This window comes from Euprymna scolopes, chromosome 36 (assembly GCF_053919585.1).
Source record: "Euprymna scolopes isolate OS-2025 chromosome 36, ASM5391958v1, whole genome shotgun sequence".
Classification (NCBI taxonomy): Eukaryota; Metazoa; Mollusca; class Cephalopoda; order Sepiida; family Sepiolidae; genus Euprymna; species Euprymna scolopes.
In genome coordinates, this window is record NC_136517.1 from 77,600,722 (window position 1) to 77,618,950 (window position 18,229).

Consider the following 18,229-nt stretch of genomic DNA (forward strand, 5'->3'; position numbering starts at 1 on the left):
AAATTATGTGAAACCCGTAATTAAAAAAAGAAAAAAAGAAATATTTTTTGCTATTATAATTTTTTTGTGTGAAAATATTAAATAAACAATGCTTAATTCAGTGATAATCTCAGTAGTTCGAGAAATTAATTTTTCTTCGAGTTATATCAAATTCATTAATACGGACTTTAAGGGCATTTTTCGTAATGTTGCTGTAAGAATTAAATAAGTTTTTTTTAATTATTATAATTTAAGATGCTTTATCTTCATAAAAAAAAAGCAAAAATAAATTCATTTTTTTTTTTACTACAGAAAACCATACCTTTAGTAAAGGTATTTTTTTGTTTAACCGAAATAATACATTTCCACTAAGATTTGAATAAAAATAATGAGTTACTGAACATTTCATTAAAATTGGTTAATGTCCTGATTTTTTGTGAATTTTTAAGTAAAGGAAGGCGTCAAAATGTTTATACATTTTGAGCAGCAGCGGCATTCATTTTGCACGTACCTAATTATTAGTGTGTGACTTTCGTAAATTTAGCATTGCTTATTTAATTATTTGGAAGTGTACTTATACATGATTTGTGGTTTAAACATAATTAATATCTATTATTATATTTTTGTTGTTTTTTATTGTCTGCGTTCTAGTTGAATAAGCGGTTAAAACTAGAACTTAAATTTAATTTAATTAATAAAGGGAGACTACTTGGTGGGCTGATCTAAGGGCGATAATCATGTGATCTATTATATTGGGTGATTTCTAATTTAATGCATATGTTTCTTTGGACAAAGTAAAGAATAGATACCCTGTAGCAGGAGATAATGATTCGTATACATTTTAAGTGACACCAGTGATTCGACCTTACAACCACATGGCGCTTGTAAACACATCAAATAGCAGACGTGATTGAATGTTTGTGAGCAAGATTTTTTTAAAATATATTTACAAAACGTTTTAAGATTTAAAAGAAAAATATATATTTACAAAGCAATTTTTTAATATTAAATATTTACAAAACTTTTAAGGATAAAAAAAAACAAAACTTTTTTCTATTTACACAAAACTTTTTAATGTAAGTAACAAAATGAACGTATTTAAACCAAATATATTTACATATATGAGTGTCTTTCTGAATGCATTTTTTTTAATGTATTTACAAAACTTTTTAATGAAATAAATTAATTAATAAATTAATTAAAAAAAAAGAAAGAAAGAAAGAATGACTTATACTAATTACAAAACCGACGTTATAACTAAGAATTTCTGCATAACATCTATTTATTTAAATATATGTTGTTTAAATGTTGTGTTTCATTACATTAAAAGCTTACTTGTATTTAATTTGCCCTTGCGGAGAAGTAAGCAAATAACAAGTTTTTTTTAATAAAAATAAAAGTTTAAAAAAATTTGTGTCCGATGATATTACATTTCATCTTCATGAAAATCAAATTTATAAAAACATATGTGAATAAAATAATATATTTTTAAATCTCGATTGTTTATACTTGTTGCTTATACTTGGGATTTTATTATACTTAACAATTGCCTTCGTCTAGAAGGATTTCTCCTTCACTGACCACCGGACTTTAAATAAATATTGAATTGTATTAAAAATGCACCCCCCCCCCAAAAAAAAAAAACACTGTACATAAAAATTAATCTTGGTCGCAAAAAAAAACGCAAAACATTTGCAAAAATCCGAACAAGTCAGTTATTTTATATTTGTTTCTGCCATTAAAAAGTTGGCTTAAATTAAAATTGTGTATTTTTTTATAGAAAGGAGAGATCAGCATCCGAAATTCTCAGTTATAACATCGGTTTTTAATGTTATTTAAATTAATATAGCTCATTCTTTTTATTTATTTATTTGTTCTTCTTACTATTTTATTATTTAATATATATTAATTTATTAAAAAAAAAAGCTGTAAATATGTTTAAAATATCTTGCTTGCAAACATTTAACCACGTTTGCTATTTGATGTGTTTACAAACAACCAATGCCAATGTCAAGGTTGAGCCACCAGTGTCACTTGGAATGTGCACCAATCCTCGTCTTTTGCTACAAGATATCTATTCTTTACTTGATCCGTTTCTTCTAAGTCAAGTGTATTATAATATAGTATTTATTTGAGATTAATTATTTATGACATTTCTGAATTTTTGAGATGAGGGTTGGTTATTTGTATTATAATTCATCGGACTACTGTTCTCATCTTGAGTGTGATTTTCACAACGTTTCGGTCGATATAACCTCCGACCTTCTTCAGGTGTATCTTGTCGAACTCGGTAATGTTTCTGTCAAACTCGGGAATTTGGATTGAATTTCGAGCGGAACCATTTATTTACTTCACAGGGGTAGCGTGCTCTTGTTCCATCACCCATGACTAGATAGAGGTCCTAAGCAATTCGCAAATGTATTTTTCGGTCGCCCACACTGAGGATTGAACCTTCAACCTTCAGGAGAATATCACTTTTACGATTGATTTTTGCGGACAATTCTAATACAAATTTTAGAAGCCTTAAACCTATTTTTATTTCTAGTTGTAAATATCACCATTTATTACTAATTATTACTATATATATATTACTATATCTATCTCTATACTTATTGCTTTTATATATTCATGTTTTTACTTATTACTTGTATATATTATCTATTGTTTATAATTACTGGTTCCCATATCGTATTGAATTCTATACTAGGTCTACTTAGTAGTTGGTTATTCCCCAGCATATGTGCTGCTTCTTTCAGTCGTCTTACTCTCCACCGTTCCTCTCTGTCTATAATTTTTACTTCGTCCCATAATGGTAGACGGTTTCCCTTTTCCTTCCAGATATGATCAGCTATATCTGACTTTTCAGTCTCTCCACATACTATGGCTTTTCGATGTTCTTTTAACTGTACTTTCAATGAATGACACATTTCACCTTTGTATAGTTTTCCACATTTACATGGGATTTCATATACACAGTTCTTAGTCATGATTTTTTCTGTAGGGGGTTTAATTCTCACAAGCTGTTTCCGGAGAGTTGAATCACTCCAGAGTACTGTCCTGATGTCATATGGATTACGTATTCGTTGAAGTTTTTCAGACAAGCTCTTCATCTCTATATAAATAAAATGAACTCATTTTTTCCCGTCTGATTTTGACATTAATAGGATTAAAAATCAAGATATTTCATGCAAATATAATATGCACAAATGGCAGAACAATATCTGAGGTGTGTTATAGGCTTATTATTTCTCAAATTCCTCGATAATCTTAGATTTCTATACTTTTTCTGCTGAGAAGTCACGGCCAAAATCGGTTAAGATCAATGGAAGTGGTAAAATATTTTCTCTCTAATAAATTCCTCCTCCCCCTGCCACCACTTAACACCGTTTGGGGATCGTTCACAAGGAACAGTTGAGAAGAGAACACCGGTTTGGCTTCGTAGTTCTTTCATGGGAAGTTATTTAAAATCACTGAACTAAGCTGCAGTGCTCTGTGGCGTAGTGGTTAGCGTGCTGGACAATTCACATTATATTTTCACGTTCGCGCCGACTTACCGTAGTCGTTTTTTTTTTTTTTTTTTTTTTTTTTCCTAAACAACTGGAATGGACTTTTCTTGGTGGCCGAACTGATAATGTTGCAGATGTTTTTTTTTGTTTGTTTTTTTTCACACTTTATTTTCCTACTTTTACTCATGACTCCGGGTTTGATCCTTCCTACTTACCTACCATAACATTTTTTAAAACTCCCCCCCCCCCCCGTCCCGGAAACAAACACTCGGGCAACGCCGGGTACCCCCGCTAGTATATGATATACAAAATATGGGGAGTTTTTGAGTCGTGTCCTTTTGTGTTTGGTCCAGATTTCTTAGAGCTGATGTCATGCTCTCTATATAGTTGTTTTGGCAGAGGTTTTCTCTTTAACTGTACATCTCCTCTTGATATGCGCTGCTGCTACTACATATTGCTTTTGCTCGGTGTTGTAAGCAACGGACGATTCCTTTCTTTACATTATATGGATGGTGGGAGTTGGAGTTTAAGTACTGTCCAGTGAAAGTTGGATTTTTAGCCGTAACCATAAACTAACCATAAGTTAAGTTTAGGATTAGTTTGAAAAAAAGTTGATCTTGTTAGGTTCAAAATCTGTAGAAGCACCTCGGGTTTTATTTTTATTCTGTTAAAAATTATATTTAATGTTTCAAAAACAATTATCGGTAAAAATATGAACGTGTAAGATATGAAGTGTTACAACGATTTAATTGAAAGAATAAAAATAATCTTATCATTTGATTCAAAGCAATACTAAATATTTAAAAACATTTACCTAATATATAAAAGAATATATGTCTGTCCGTCTGTCTCCATATTTTCAAACTCTATCTCCTCTGAAACTAAAAGCTGCAGAGCGACGGTAGGGGCCTCAAATGATTGGATTTTTTATGGACCCTTTTTTTTATGGGTCTATAGCCGGTGAAAATAGTGTTTAAAAGGTCAAAAATGGGTCATAATTGAAAAAAATCTTTATACATTTTGTACATTCATCTTAGTTTATTTTTAAATTTAAATCAGTTCATATGTGTGCCATGTTGTACAGTGGTAACGTCACCAGCTTTGAATGCTACAGTTTTGCTTTTCGGTTCAATTCTAGCTAAAGGCACCCAAATGCTTTCTTTTTTTTTACTTTTGAAATCACAACTCAATAATCATATATATATATATATATATACAGGGTGTCTGTAAAGTTACTATACAGTCTTACAAGTTACTATACAGACACCCTGTAATATATTAACAGTACAGTAATATATTGCATTAAAATATTTATTTGTAACAAAAGAAATAAAAAGAAATAACACCTTTATGGTTAAAAAAATCTCAGAAAATACACGTGTTACATCCGAAAAGACTGTAACAATCAAGGCAAACAATTTCTATGACAAATATTCCTGTGCGTTTTCTGTTTTCCAATATCGCTTCAAAATAAATTTACGCTCTTCCGAAGTTAGCTTGCGTGGCATGCTTGATTAAATAAACCTGTAAAAAAAAATAAATATTAACTATTAATACAAATATAATACAATAAAACTGTATAGTAACTTTACGGACACCCTGTATATGAAATCTGGGCAAATTAAAATATCATATCTAAGCGTATTTTACGACCGGCCAAAGACAGCCGCTAACTCCCCCACCTGCTAGTGTTTAAATATAATGGGATTAGTTAAAGAGTTTTTTTAATTGCATTTGTGCTCTTTTAGTACATTTAGTAGATTTAGAACAAAGAAAAAAAGAAAGTAATCCTGGTTAATGTGTACCGTCCTGAAATACTAACATTATGTAGAAACCCATTCTTAACATGCGGAGGGTCGACGTTGTATAATTATTCTGTACGTTCATCTAACAAATTAATAAGCAAAAGATATCAAAACTTAATGTAACTTGAAAATCGTAATAAAAATCACAGCCTGGTTCGTATTCTACAGGGCGCATAAAAACGAATAGAAAACAAATGCAAATTGAAATCATTTAAACGATTTATAATTAAATGTGAGAACTTGTTTGCTGTCTATTGTACGTGTTGTGGTGTGGAAAATGTATTCTTTGTTAAATTTTACGATGAACTTAAGTAAACGTCACAATATGTACGCGATGCCTTAAATACATTTCCAGACTTTTTTTTGTATGGCCACTTTTATTGATGGTACACACATGAAACTCTTGTCTCTTTCAAAGTAGTCACCAACTGTAATGCACTTGGATCATTTCAACAACTTCTGGAAAGCCCCATGAAAGTCCTCTTGTGTGAACGTATGACCTCTGACCCCGCTGAAGTCGCGGTTGTCTTTCTTCCTGGAGTTCTCTACAAGGTTCTTCTGCGTTGCAGGCCTTGTTATCGGGTTGGTATGCTGGCGTCCGCTGAAAATAATTAGCTGCTCATGCCAGCCAAAAGAAAACAAACGCAGAGGTTTCTGGTCTACTAAAAGTTAATTCACAAAATTTAAGTGTCTTACGTATGTACAATTGTTCAGTTTGATTTCGTTACACAAAAAAACAGTCCGGAATCTTATTCTTCATTCTCTACGGTGGCAATAGTCAATGAGAGTGGCGTCTCTCTTGGGTTAGTGTTTTTTCTCTTGAGATTCAGCTCCAATCTGCTAATTTTGGTATTTGTTTATATTTCGATGGAAGGGTTGGTTGGGGTACGCCGCTAAACTAATCATCGATCAACACGTCTTTCTGGGGACGTCCCGATGCCTTGCACGGTCTGAGAACCTGTGATCACAACTCATCCCATTCACATGCTCACAGGGGTTGACAGTTTGGCCCCAGCTAACCTCACACTCAAAAAGCCAGATGTCCTTGAGTTGGGTTTCGCCAGACCAAGAACGAAATTATATTTCGTTCTTGCTTAAAAATGACATCTCTTGTCATTTTCTCAAACAATAAAAATATGTCTGTTTTAAAAAAACACAATAAATTCATCCTTCCAGCTAGGTTACCTGCCGCTGCCCAGGCACCCAATAATGCTTAACAGACAATACCAGCATAATTTCCCGGCCTTACTCAGTGTTTCGGAGGTCACAATCTCCCCCAATGGGGAGTACCACTGCTCCCTGAGGCAGTCACGCCACAAATGTATCAATGACTCTTGTCACAGCCTCTTTCATCTCCTCAATTGTCTCATAACGACAGCCTCTAAGGTTTTCCTTGAGCTTAGGGAATAACCAAAAGTTACAGGGAACAAAGTCTGAACTATAGGGAGAGTGAAGAACTGTCTTGATGCCTGCATTAGTGTAGGATTAGTTTGAAAAAATATGTTCCTCACAAATAATTGTGCATACAGTTCCCACACTGACATCAAACTACGCACTTATTATCTCTATAGATACATGATCATACTTATCCATGAAATTCTTTATTTGGCCAATCAACCCTAGTGTTTTGACTTCCTTACTCCTCCCAAACCTCTCATCATTTTTCACAGACTCTCTGCCTTCCTTGAATTTCTTATGCCACTCCAAAACTTATGCTTCATTCATGCAAGATCTAAAAGCAGTTCGAAACATTCCATACATTTTTGTGGCATTTTTTCCAAATTTAAAACAGAATTTTATTGCATATCGTTTTTCTAAAGTGACCTCACATCAAGATTGCATTTTTGAAATTCACCAGCTGTGACAATCAGGTTTTAGTAGGATGTATTCCAATCCCTGCTGTAGCTGTTCATTTAAACCTGAAATCATAAAGATTGGTCAGTCATTTCATAAGATGTATAGCAATAACATACTGAATTTTCAAGAGTTTATGACAATTTTAAATGCCTGTGCAAAACAAGTCTGGAAACTTAGTAAAGGCACCTCATATAACAGACACGTTCATGTTAGTGGTAAGTGAAGATATTCAGATTAGTGAAAGAATAGCTGTTCGTTTTTTATGATCTTCTATTCCAAGAAGTAATTACATGTAGTATTGTGAACTAAAAGTTCTGTTCTATTCTGTCATTCCATCAAACCAGTAAGAATAAGGGAACATTTGTTAATTGAAGCTGCAAGCATATTAGCATATGTATTTAGCAATAATATGCAGAAAAGTTAACACAATAAGAAAAGTAAGCAGTGATTTGGGGTTATAGAAGAAGAGTGAATTGTTTTAGAGTAAAAGCCTTTTGCTAGTCCCTCAGCGGGATTACGTATTTGAGAGAGTACGTCCATTAGGATTAAAAATTAGAATTATTAAACAGGGATAAATGTATTCATATTATTTTGAATCGCTAATATACTGGTCTCATCTTGAGTGTCATTTTCACAAATTTTCGGTTGATGTAACCTCCAACCTTCTTCAGGTGTATCTTGGCGAACTCAGGAATGTTTCTGTCGAACTCAGGAATTTGGACAGAATTTTGAACGGAACCCTATATTTATTTCAAAGGTGTAGCATACTCTCATTCTATCAGTCATGACTATATAAACGTCCTAAGTAATTTGGCAATTGTATTTTTCTTTTGCCCACACTGAGAATTTAACCTTCAAGAGAATATCACTTTTACAATTGATTTTTCCAAGTATTCTAAACACTTGTGGACAGTTCTAGTAGAAATTTTGGGAGCCTTAGACTAAGATACACCGAAGGTTATATCGACTGAAACGTTATGAAAATGACACTCAAAAGGAGACTTATTGGTCTGTACTGAGAGGGAGATGACTTATCACCTGAATTCTTAAATACAGGGCATACTGATGAGGTTTTCCAGAGTGTTATGAAGCACTTCTCCTTAAGACAACGCTTAAACAGTTTTGTAAGTATGGGGAAAAGTTCTGGCTGAAGCTTTTTCAACACTATAATTGGAATGCCGTCAGGGCCAGCTATTTACTGGAATCAAGGTTCTTGATTAGCTTGGCGACCTCACACACAGATATTTGTATGTTGCATAGCGTGTGGTCTGTTATAGGAGGAAATATAGGGAGTTGATGACCTTCGTCGCATAGGGTAGAATTAGCTGCAAAGTTCTTGGCAAAGTGTTTGTCCTTGTCTGATGCTGACGAGATGACCTCAGGTCCATTGATGATGCTTCTGTTCAAGATCCTGTTTGCTATTTGCCAAAACTGGTGGGAACCAAGCCGCAACTCAGCTACTTTGGATTTAACGGACTGAGCATATAGCTGGCTTGCGTTTTTATTACTCTTTTACAGTGGTTCCTGAAAGCAGCTTTAGTCTCAGTAAATCTATTACGTTGGTAGCAATGGAAAAAATGATTTCTGTGCGTGATGGCAGCAGCACATTCTGGGGAGAACCATGGCTGGCTGTTAGGTTTTTGTTGGAATTCTTTGGATGGTATGAATCGGTATATGCCTACAATTAACCATTCGGTCAGGTCTGATACTATAGAGGACACATCCTTTTTAAACATGGAATGCAGAGGTAGATCAGATCTAAATGTACGGAAGCTATCCCAGTCAGACATAGAGGTATGTCTGAAGACTTATTACATTTCATTTTTATCTTAACTGATACAACTGAGTGTTCGGAGGATCCCAGAGGAGTTAGAACGGAACATGAACATAGCTCAGGGGAAGCTGTGAGAAAAAGATTTAGAAGGCTGCATACTAAACCGGTAGTATCATGAACAATCTGAGTGAGGTCATAAGCAATGACAAAATCAAGACAAAACCTCCCTTCATCCTCTGTTTTATTTGTATGGGTCAGCCATTCCACATTATGGACATTGAAGTCACTGCAAATGTGAATGTTAGCCGAAGGATGAGCAGACAGGATGTGGTCAATTTTCTCAGATATACACTTAAAGATAGTAACTCTGCTGTTGTAGGGGCAATAGAGGGCAAATATAAATGCAGTGGTGTAAGCTAGTGCAACCTGGAAGCACATATAAGGTAAATTAGGGTCTTTTCTTGAGATATCCCTACCACACGGAAAGCCATCTTTAATGTAGGCACATATTCCATGCCCATGGCGATCTTGGGGGTCAGATTTAGATGTTAAGTTAGAGTATCCTTTAATTATGAACTCATCTAGGGAAGTGGTCGGCCCTATGCCAGTTTCGCTTCGGAAGAATATGTCCAGTTTCGTGTCCTGTAATTGGGTTTCAACCTCTGGAAGGTTGGAACAGACCCGTGATGTTGTCGAAGGAGACATGGTAGAAGGGGTCTACATTGGAGGATGGGGTTCTAGGTTTATGCGTGTTTTTTTTTCTACAGCGTTCGTGAAGCCAGTTTGGATCGATAAAAAGACCTCAACCAGCATGCTGCAAACATCAACATCGATCTCCGTCCACGTGGATGTTAAAAACACATGCACATCCGATAATTAATTTTTTCTATCTCCTTGCTAAAGTAAGTGAATGGACGTTTTATTGTTGTTTGATTCTTCTTAAAAAGAACTGGTTATTTTTAACCCAGAACTTTCATTTTTCTACTTAATTTCAATTTATTACCTCAGTCGCAGGGAGAGAGACTATCAATTAAGAAGAAACTTTCTTGTGTAGAAGACCAGGATATAATAATACCCTAACTCGCTACAAGAAAATAATGAAACGAATGGAACTGAAGCAAAGACTCCATTGATGGATAAGATAAAGGTGTCATTTATTTACTGTTGAAAGAATGAATGTTTTAGATATAACGTGTTCATGTCCGCACGGGTGTAACCATCGTTCATTGCGGGACTGGTGTTGTAGAAAGAAAAGGAAATGTGTGTTCATCTCAAGTTCGGGTCACTATCGTTTGTTCGCGCGTGGGAAGAGAAGTGAGTAATGTAATAGAACGAGAAATGGCAGTCCATCGTGTAGACAAAGAAAAGGATAGAGGGTTGACGTCGCGAAGGTGTTCTCCGGGACCAGTAGTAGATAGAGAGAGAAAGAGTGAGAATGTGTACGTACGGTCTGTTAGCCTTTTGCCCCACATAGTAGCAAGTGGTGTGAGGCCGCGGTCGGTCCGTAGACCGACCAGCTCAAAAGCTGGGCCTAAAAAGGGTTAGAAACAGCTTGTCTCTTTCTTCTATACTTGTTTCCGGTGGTCTTTTGCGCATGTATAGGTTTCCATTGAAATGAAGTGATGGTGTCCTTGTGTGCGTACGTGTGCGTGTGTGAGTACATGTGTGTACGTTAGCGTGTGTGTATATACATGTGAATGTGAGTGTATGTACGTGAACGTGAATATATGTACGTGTGTGGACGTGAGCGCATATGTTTGTGTGTGCGTATGTATATGACAAGTAATATAGCTTGAAATGTGAACGTGTTTTTGTGTGAGGCTAGGAAAGGCTCGCGCACTTGTCTTCTCTGTTCACTTAATTACAATTTAAAAAAAAAAAAAATTTTGTATTAAATTTATTCATCCGCCTCCTCAGTCATCCTTGTTTGATTGTTCGACATCATTTTACACTTTATTTTTATTTTCATTATTTTGAGTTTGTAGGATTAACACTGACACCCGTAGTCCCGCAACAGTTATAAAATCTTAATTTAGATCTGAGAGTGAATTTTTTAGTTTCTGTAGATCTTGCAGAGCTAAGGCCTTACTTATCCTGCACTGCAATTCATGTTCCATACTGCTTTCTTCTTTTATGGAGCTTCCTATGTAGGTGAAGCAGCATTCATTTCTCTCCCACAGTGAGAAATGTGACACAAGGAGTCAAAAGGTGGGATTGGAAAGTCAGCGTCCTCGAGGAGGAACGCTCCGACGCGAAAAAAAAAAGTGCCTTGGCAGTCTCATCAGCATTTCTCGGTGGGGGCGCCTCAGGCAACTAGCAATACACCAACCCATTATTCTCAAAGATAGAAGGAAAAAAAGTTTGGGATGGTGGACCTCCTAGAACTGCACAGGACCAGCTTTACATCGCCATCAGCAGGAAAAAGAAGTCATTACAGGATTGTTGATTTTAGGTCCGAGGAAGTCTAATCCTAACACGTGTATTTAAATGGTGTTCGTCTTTACCAAATGAGCCGTTGCTTGCAGCCGGCATTGCAGCGAGTAGCAGTATATGCGAGAGTGAGAGTAGTAGTGGTAGATAAGCTAGAAGACGTGGTGGAAAGTGCGGTACAGTGGCGCCCCCTGTCGTCGTTTCCTCTCGCCCTTTCTCCACCGGAAATGGCGGATTTTCAATATGATCCAGGTATTATTATTTCTTCTCTCTTCGATTTCATTTTTTGTTTATTTCCTTTAATTCATAAAATTTCTGAAATTTTCTTTGAATTCCCGTTTTTAATGTCGTACATCTAACTCTGATGCCGGAATTTTTTTTTGTACATTTTCTTCTTTTTTTTTTTTTTGTTTCGTATATATTTTTTTTATTGTTTGTTTTGTATGTAGTTTTACCGAGTTCGAATTTGTGCAAAATTGTTTTTAATTTCATTTTTAAATGGTAAAAAAAAAAAAAAAAAAAAAATTAGATCTGAAATTAAAACTAGTAATCTGGTATGTTGAACTTTTCAGCTTTTAATTTGCCATTACATTAAACAAATTTAGTTCTAGTTTTATAGCAGTTCAATTATTAATTGAACCAAATAAAGCTGGAATTAATTTGGCAAAGACAAAGCTGAAAAGTTCAATATAACCAATTATTAGTTTGAATTATTAATTTGAATTAATTATGGATTTAATTTTTTAAATCCAAATTAAAATGCTACACTAACATACACCTGTTTAATTTCATAAAATATAAATATTAATTTAATTTTGTATTAAATATTTAATTTTTTCAGTAAATTTGTTGGCTTTTTAAAAATAGCAAAATAAAAAAAAAATAGATGAAAAAAAATAAATATACAACAAATAGATGTTACCAAAGGCAAGATAAGTTGCTCTTCTACCTACACGAATAAGTTTTCTTCTGTTTTTAACTTATTTTAAAGTGTTTATTTACTTTTGAAACAAACGTAACGTAAAGTCTGTTAAGGTATAACAAAAGAAAATGGTGATTTCGATAGTTATTTAGATCCTCGGTAATCGCTCAAAAACCGAAAATTTATATATACACACACACACACACATATATATATATTATATATATATATATATATATATATATATATATATATATATATATATATATATATATATACTGGCAGAACACCCAATTAAGAATTCACCAATTGTGTGATTTTTATATTGCTGCTTCCAGTATTTTGTTTAATTTTCGATTTTTTTTTCCAACTATATTTAATATAAGTTTTATTTTATTTTTTGTCCTTATGCACTTATTGAACCTTGCTGAAATAATAACGTTATTTAGAAAGCCATTCTTAACATGAGGTGGTGTTTTGTAACTATTCTGTACTTTCACCTAACAATTTAATAATAAAAAAAAAGATGTCGTAAAACTTAGGTTTGTATTACTGTATACATAGATTCGAAAAAGTTGTCAAAAACAAACAAACAAACAAACAAAAAACAAAACAAATATATAACAAATAAATATTATTAAAGGCAAGATAAATTACTTTTCTACCTAACTGGATATGTTTTTTGTGTTTTTATTTAATGTAACATGTTTATTCAGCTCGAAAAACAGTGTTTACCGATGTATTGGAAAATTTAAAATGGCGGCCGACTCTCTCTTTGACACAGTAAAGTTTGGGAAAAGGAGTTAAAATTAAAAAACTATACAAAATACTGTTAAAAACCCATTGAATATATGTCAGCCTATATCACGGTAACATATATTAAGCGAGTTTTTAACCGTTTTTTAGTTACAATTAGAACTCTCCGGTATTCGAAAACCATTTTCATTTAATAGTTATTTTTTTTCACCAAACCGTTTTTCGTAATTTTTGGATATGTTCATTATTGCGACATGTCAGTTCAGTTATACATTGTTTGATTGAATTTCAGTTTTCGAATTTCGCTACAATGACGAAGAAACAGCGGTCGACCTGTACGAGAGTGTCCACCCCCTAAAAATGCGTGTTTTCACCCCCACTTTTTTCCGACGATTATCAAAAATTACAACCCCCCCAACCTCCCCCATGTTAAGAACGGCTTTCGGCATAAACACCCCGGCAGTCTTGCAGTTAAGCCTGGCAAACTTTAGAAGGGGTCACATCAATATTTACACCGTCAAATCACGATATTACGAATTATTAAAGTTTTAAAATATAAAATAAAAAATATTTAATTAATATTTAATAAAAAATATTTAAAAAAAATTATTTAAATATCTTTATTTTCTTTTATTACGCACAGGAAAGTTTCATGATTTTTCAAAAAATATTTTAATATACTTTTTTTAATTTAAGAGTAAAACCGTCAAATCACGATATTACAAATTATTAATGTTTTGAAATATCTTTTTAAATATTTAGATATTTTAGTGATAATGGTAGAAATAACACTAAATTCTCGTCCTAAAACTGAAGACCCACTACTCAAAGCAACAAGGTATTACAAAAAGGCTGACTGGGAAGCCATCAGGGAACTCATCAGAGATGTTCCGTGGCTAAATATCTTTTCTCTTCCAGCTGAACAGTGTGCAAATGAGACCACTGAATGGTTCAAAACGGCAATTGAAGCACATGTTCCCACACGGAAATTCTTTAGCAAGCTCCACTCTCCCCAATGGTTTACTTCTGCTTGTGCAGCTGCCATTGCTCAAAGGCAGCATGCATTCTGCTGATCCAACTGACATAAGTTCAGTTCAAACAGACAGAAGTATATAGAAGCTAGAAATAATTGTAAGAGAGTATAGCGACAGTTAAGACAGATTACACTGAAACCACCAGAAAACGCACCGAAGCACAGAAATTAGGAACATGTGATTTTTGGAAAATCTACAACAGTGTAGTAAATAATGGGCGATCAACGATTCCCTCACTATCAAACAATCATGAGGTTGCTTGCACGGTAACCGACAAGGCTAATCTGCTTGCCAGTCGGTTTGCCTACAAACTCCACACTGGACCCGGCTGACCATTCCCTCCTCGACTTTCTTTTGCAGACAGACGCCACACTAGATGATTTGAAAATCACCCCTTCTCAGGTGCATGATATCTTAAAAAAACCTAGACACCTCAAAAGCATGTGGACCAGATCTCATCCCGGCCATGCTATTAAAAAAATGCTCCGCTGAGGTTGCTCTAATTCTCTCCAAGCTTTACAATAAATGCCTTAACAAATCTTGCTTTCCCGACTGCTGGAAAACCGTTTCTGTGGTACCAGTCTTCAAGAATTCTGGTGAAAGAACTGACCCACTAAATTATCGCCCAATTAGCCTCCTCCCGCTTTTCGCCAAAATATTTGAGTCCTTAGTTAACTAAGCCCTAGTCCAACACCTAAGAGCTGCTAAACTCCTGATCGACAAACAATATGGATTCAGGCAAGCCCGTTCAACAGCAGATATCTTAACTGTAGTCTCTAAACATATATTACTTTGCTTATTTTTTTTGTTTTGATTTACCCCCCCCCCAAAAAAAAAAAAAAACCACACACACACTTCTAAACACCCGGGTAACACCGGGTATCCCCGCTAGTCTAAAATATAAATCTCACCTGCCTGTTTAAAATGTATGTATGTATGTATGTTTGTATGTCTGCCTAAAACTTTCGACAGAGGCAACAGATTTTCATGAGATCAGTATTGTTTTGAAGCTTGACCCTTCGGATGACAAATATAAAAAAAATTGGCTAAAATCATTAATTTTTTTACCCTCAGCTGGGTACTTTTTTACAACGAGGTGGAGGTTAAAGGAAAGTAAATTCCACACTTAATTTTAACTGTGGGATAGTTCTTTTCGTTTTTTTTTTTTTGTACCCAACTTTGTCTGGTTTTGTTTCCCCCTTGTGTTGGGGAAAACCAGCTCCCCCTTTATTAGGGGAGTGTGTCCAAATGAAAGTGATTTTCTGATATGATGGTGAAAACTGACATTGACCAAATGTCTGTTGCTTTCTGGACGCTCCCGGCGTTAGGCCAAGAACCGCGCCTTAGTTTTACATCAGTTTCGCTTTTTATACGAAAAAGCTGAATGAACACGAGAGGGACCAAAATAGCAAGAATTGTGTAAAACAACAAAAAAAATAAATCTAGCCGCGACGTGCATTTACAATTCGTACACATTATAATCTACACGGTATATAAGAAGTTCTAAGCGATAGTAACTCCCCCCCCCCCGAAAAAAGCCTTTGCTGGACATACAAAAACTCTCATGCGTATTTTGCTTTTTATATAGATAACTTTTATAAAACTCTTGTAAAAAAACAAAATTTATCTTAAAAGAGCCTAAAAATTTAAAAAAAAAAAAAAAAAAATACCTGAAGCTACCTCTTTATTTTCTATTAGTCCACCAACTTAGTCAGATTTGGACCTTAGAATTCACCCTTGTCCATTCCTTCCCAAAATTCTCAATAACTGCTGATTACATTTTTCTAAAATTTTGCATGAAGTTAAAACTACCTAAGGGAGGAAATGTAACAATCTCTATATAGATATATAACTATATCTCACTAGGCAAGCTGAGTCAGCTTCCTCCGATCGAGAAAGTTTCTAGAAAATATTAAATTTATAAGTAGCCCCCAATCGCATATGTATCCCAGTAAAGGGAGACAATTTCAATTTTTGGCGTTAATGTATCGTTTTCCAACATTGGTATTCCCATGTAGTACTGTCTAGGTTCAACGTTGCTCGACTTCAATAATCTAGTAAGAACCATGATTATCCCATATATCTACATTAATATATGCATAGAATGTATAGGGTTTTTAAAAAGATAATTTGTCTAGAGTGCTCGATTATCGGAGTAAGAGTCAAACGTTGAAATATGTACATACTGAATATTATGAATGAATCTGTGGTTTCAATACTGGAAGTGTTCAGCAAGAAGTTTCTTTGAACAAGGATGAAAGTGTAGTATTAGTTCTCTTAATAGAAGATCGTCCTCCAAGGTATTAACCCCTCCTTTTGGGGGGAGCGAGGGTAATGAATTTGTGTGAGGTATTCTCATTTACAAGTTTATGCTGATGGAACTATTATTCTTATTCAGTGTCCCTTTTTAAGGAGCTGGTTAAAAACTGTTTTGTTTAATTTAATAAGTATGAGGCATGTACATATAGATGTTCAATTAATATTGTGTATCATTGCTTTCCCTCATAAAAAAAATTATGTCAACAACCTTTGTATTAACATTTCACTAGCAGAAATCATTAATGTAATAAAAAGAATTAGAATCTATTTTTAAACCGAAATTTGTGAAATCTGAGATTAATGATATTTATAAATAATTATAGGTAAACTATTGATTTTTCGACCAGTATTGAGCACTTGAAGTAAATACTTAAAGTTTATGCATAAATTTATACTTTTGTATATTAATTTATGTGATTAAATTAAGTAATCACATAAAAGTTAGGAAGTAAAACACATGCTCTTTTCTAGCTACTGGAAAAACTATTTTAAGGAGTGAGGGGAAGCAAGAAAGCAAATAAAAAAATCAGATAACCACTTCACTCGGCTGCCTGCAATGAATTTGGCAAAAAATCCTCTATTCTATAATAAAAAGTGAGTGATGGATATTTTCATCAGAAATGATAATTTCTGTATCGGCATTAAAATCATGGTGTTTTTGTTAAAATGAGGAATCATTCCGAGTTAAAATCTATTTAATAGTAGCTTCTGTGCCTGGCGTTGCCCGGGTGTTTGGAGGTGTGTGTGTGGGTGTTGAGCAAAAAAAATAAAAGTGGTAGTAGGCAGGCAGGCTCGAACCCGTACCGTGAAGGAGGAAAAGAATGTGAAAAAAGACCTGACGTCTTTGCCGTTACGTCCATCACCAAACCAGAAGTGGCGAAGATTCAAATTAAGGCTAGTCAATCAAAAAGAGGGGATGAAATATCGGCGAAAAAAGTGACCCCCTCCTTCTAGAAAAGTGCCCAGTTGAGGGTGAAGAAATTAAATGTTTTTACCCAATCTTTTGACATTTGTCATCCGAAGGGTCGAGCTTCAAAACAATACCAATCTCGTGAAAATCCGTTGCCTCTGTCAAAAGTTTTAGGCATACATACATACATTTAAACAGACAGGTGAGATTTATATTATACAGGGTGGCCGAAAAGTCCCAAGACACTGGCCGAAAATCCAGACAACTCATTATGGGGTTTAATTAAAGGTCAAGTTTCTGGTATTAGATACGAAACCATTGATCAGCTAAAGAATGCGATTATTGCAGCTTTTGCTAGCGTATCAAGGAATTCTCTAAAAAAAATGGCACAAAGAACCTGGAGGCGAATGGAATTGTGCAAGAACAACGAGGGCCAACATACTGATCCCCTAGACCACTAAATTACTCTAGTTGTTTTCTTTGTTTCTAATAAAGTTCTCTTTTTTTGTTGAATATATGTTTTCTGTGTGTTTCATTAAAAAATACTGTGTTTTATTAAAAATACATGTATAGTGTCCTGGGACTTTTCGGCCACCCTGTAGATTACACATGTAACTAGAGAAAAACATGCTTGAACTGTGTCAACTTTATGCAAATAAGTGAAATCAAAACAAAATGGTGATTGAATTTAACCTGATGTCGTGTGATTTCACTTTCTTATTGGTCCATTGCCTCTATCCTGATGTATAAATGAAACTTCCAAATGTTCACAAACATACCCACAATAATTTGAACAAAAACGCTAAACTATTTTTAATTCCTATACAGAATTTTTTTTTCACATTCTGCTTTGACCACAATCTTTAATGCTTACATTGGTTAAGCCCCATCCACCATATGCCAGATAGCAGCATCCCCCAAAGATCTTGCACGAAGA

The 18,229-nt window shown here is 34.5% G+C and overlaps 1 protein-coding gene across 1 annotated transcript in view; it reads left to right on the top strand.

The window, feature by feature from the left end:
- Positions 1-11,485: 11,485 nt before the first annotated feature.
- The window catches only part of LOC145260622 (ubiquitin thioesterase OTUB1-like), a 53,209-nt gene continuing 46,465 nt past the window's right edge, over positions 11,486-18,229 (top strand). Inside the window, exon 1 of the mRNA XM_080118933.1 lies at positions 11,486-11,603. Coding sequence (XP_079975059.1) covers positions 11,579-11,603 — 25 coding nt within the window. The 5' untranslated portion in view covers positions 11,486-11,578. The remainder of the gene's footprint in view (positions 11,604-18,229) is intronic.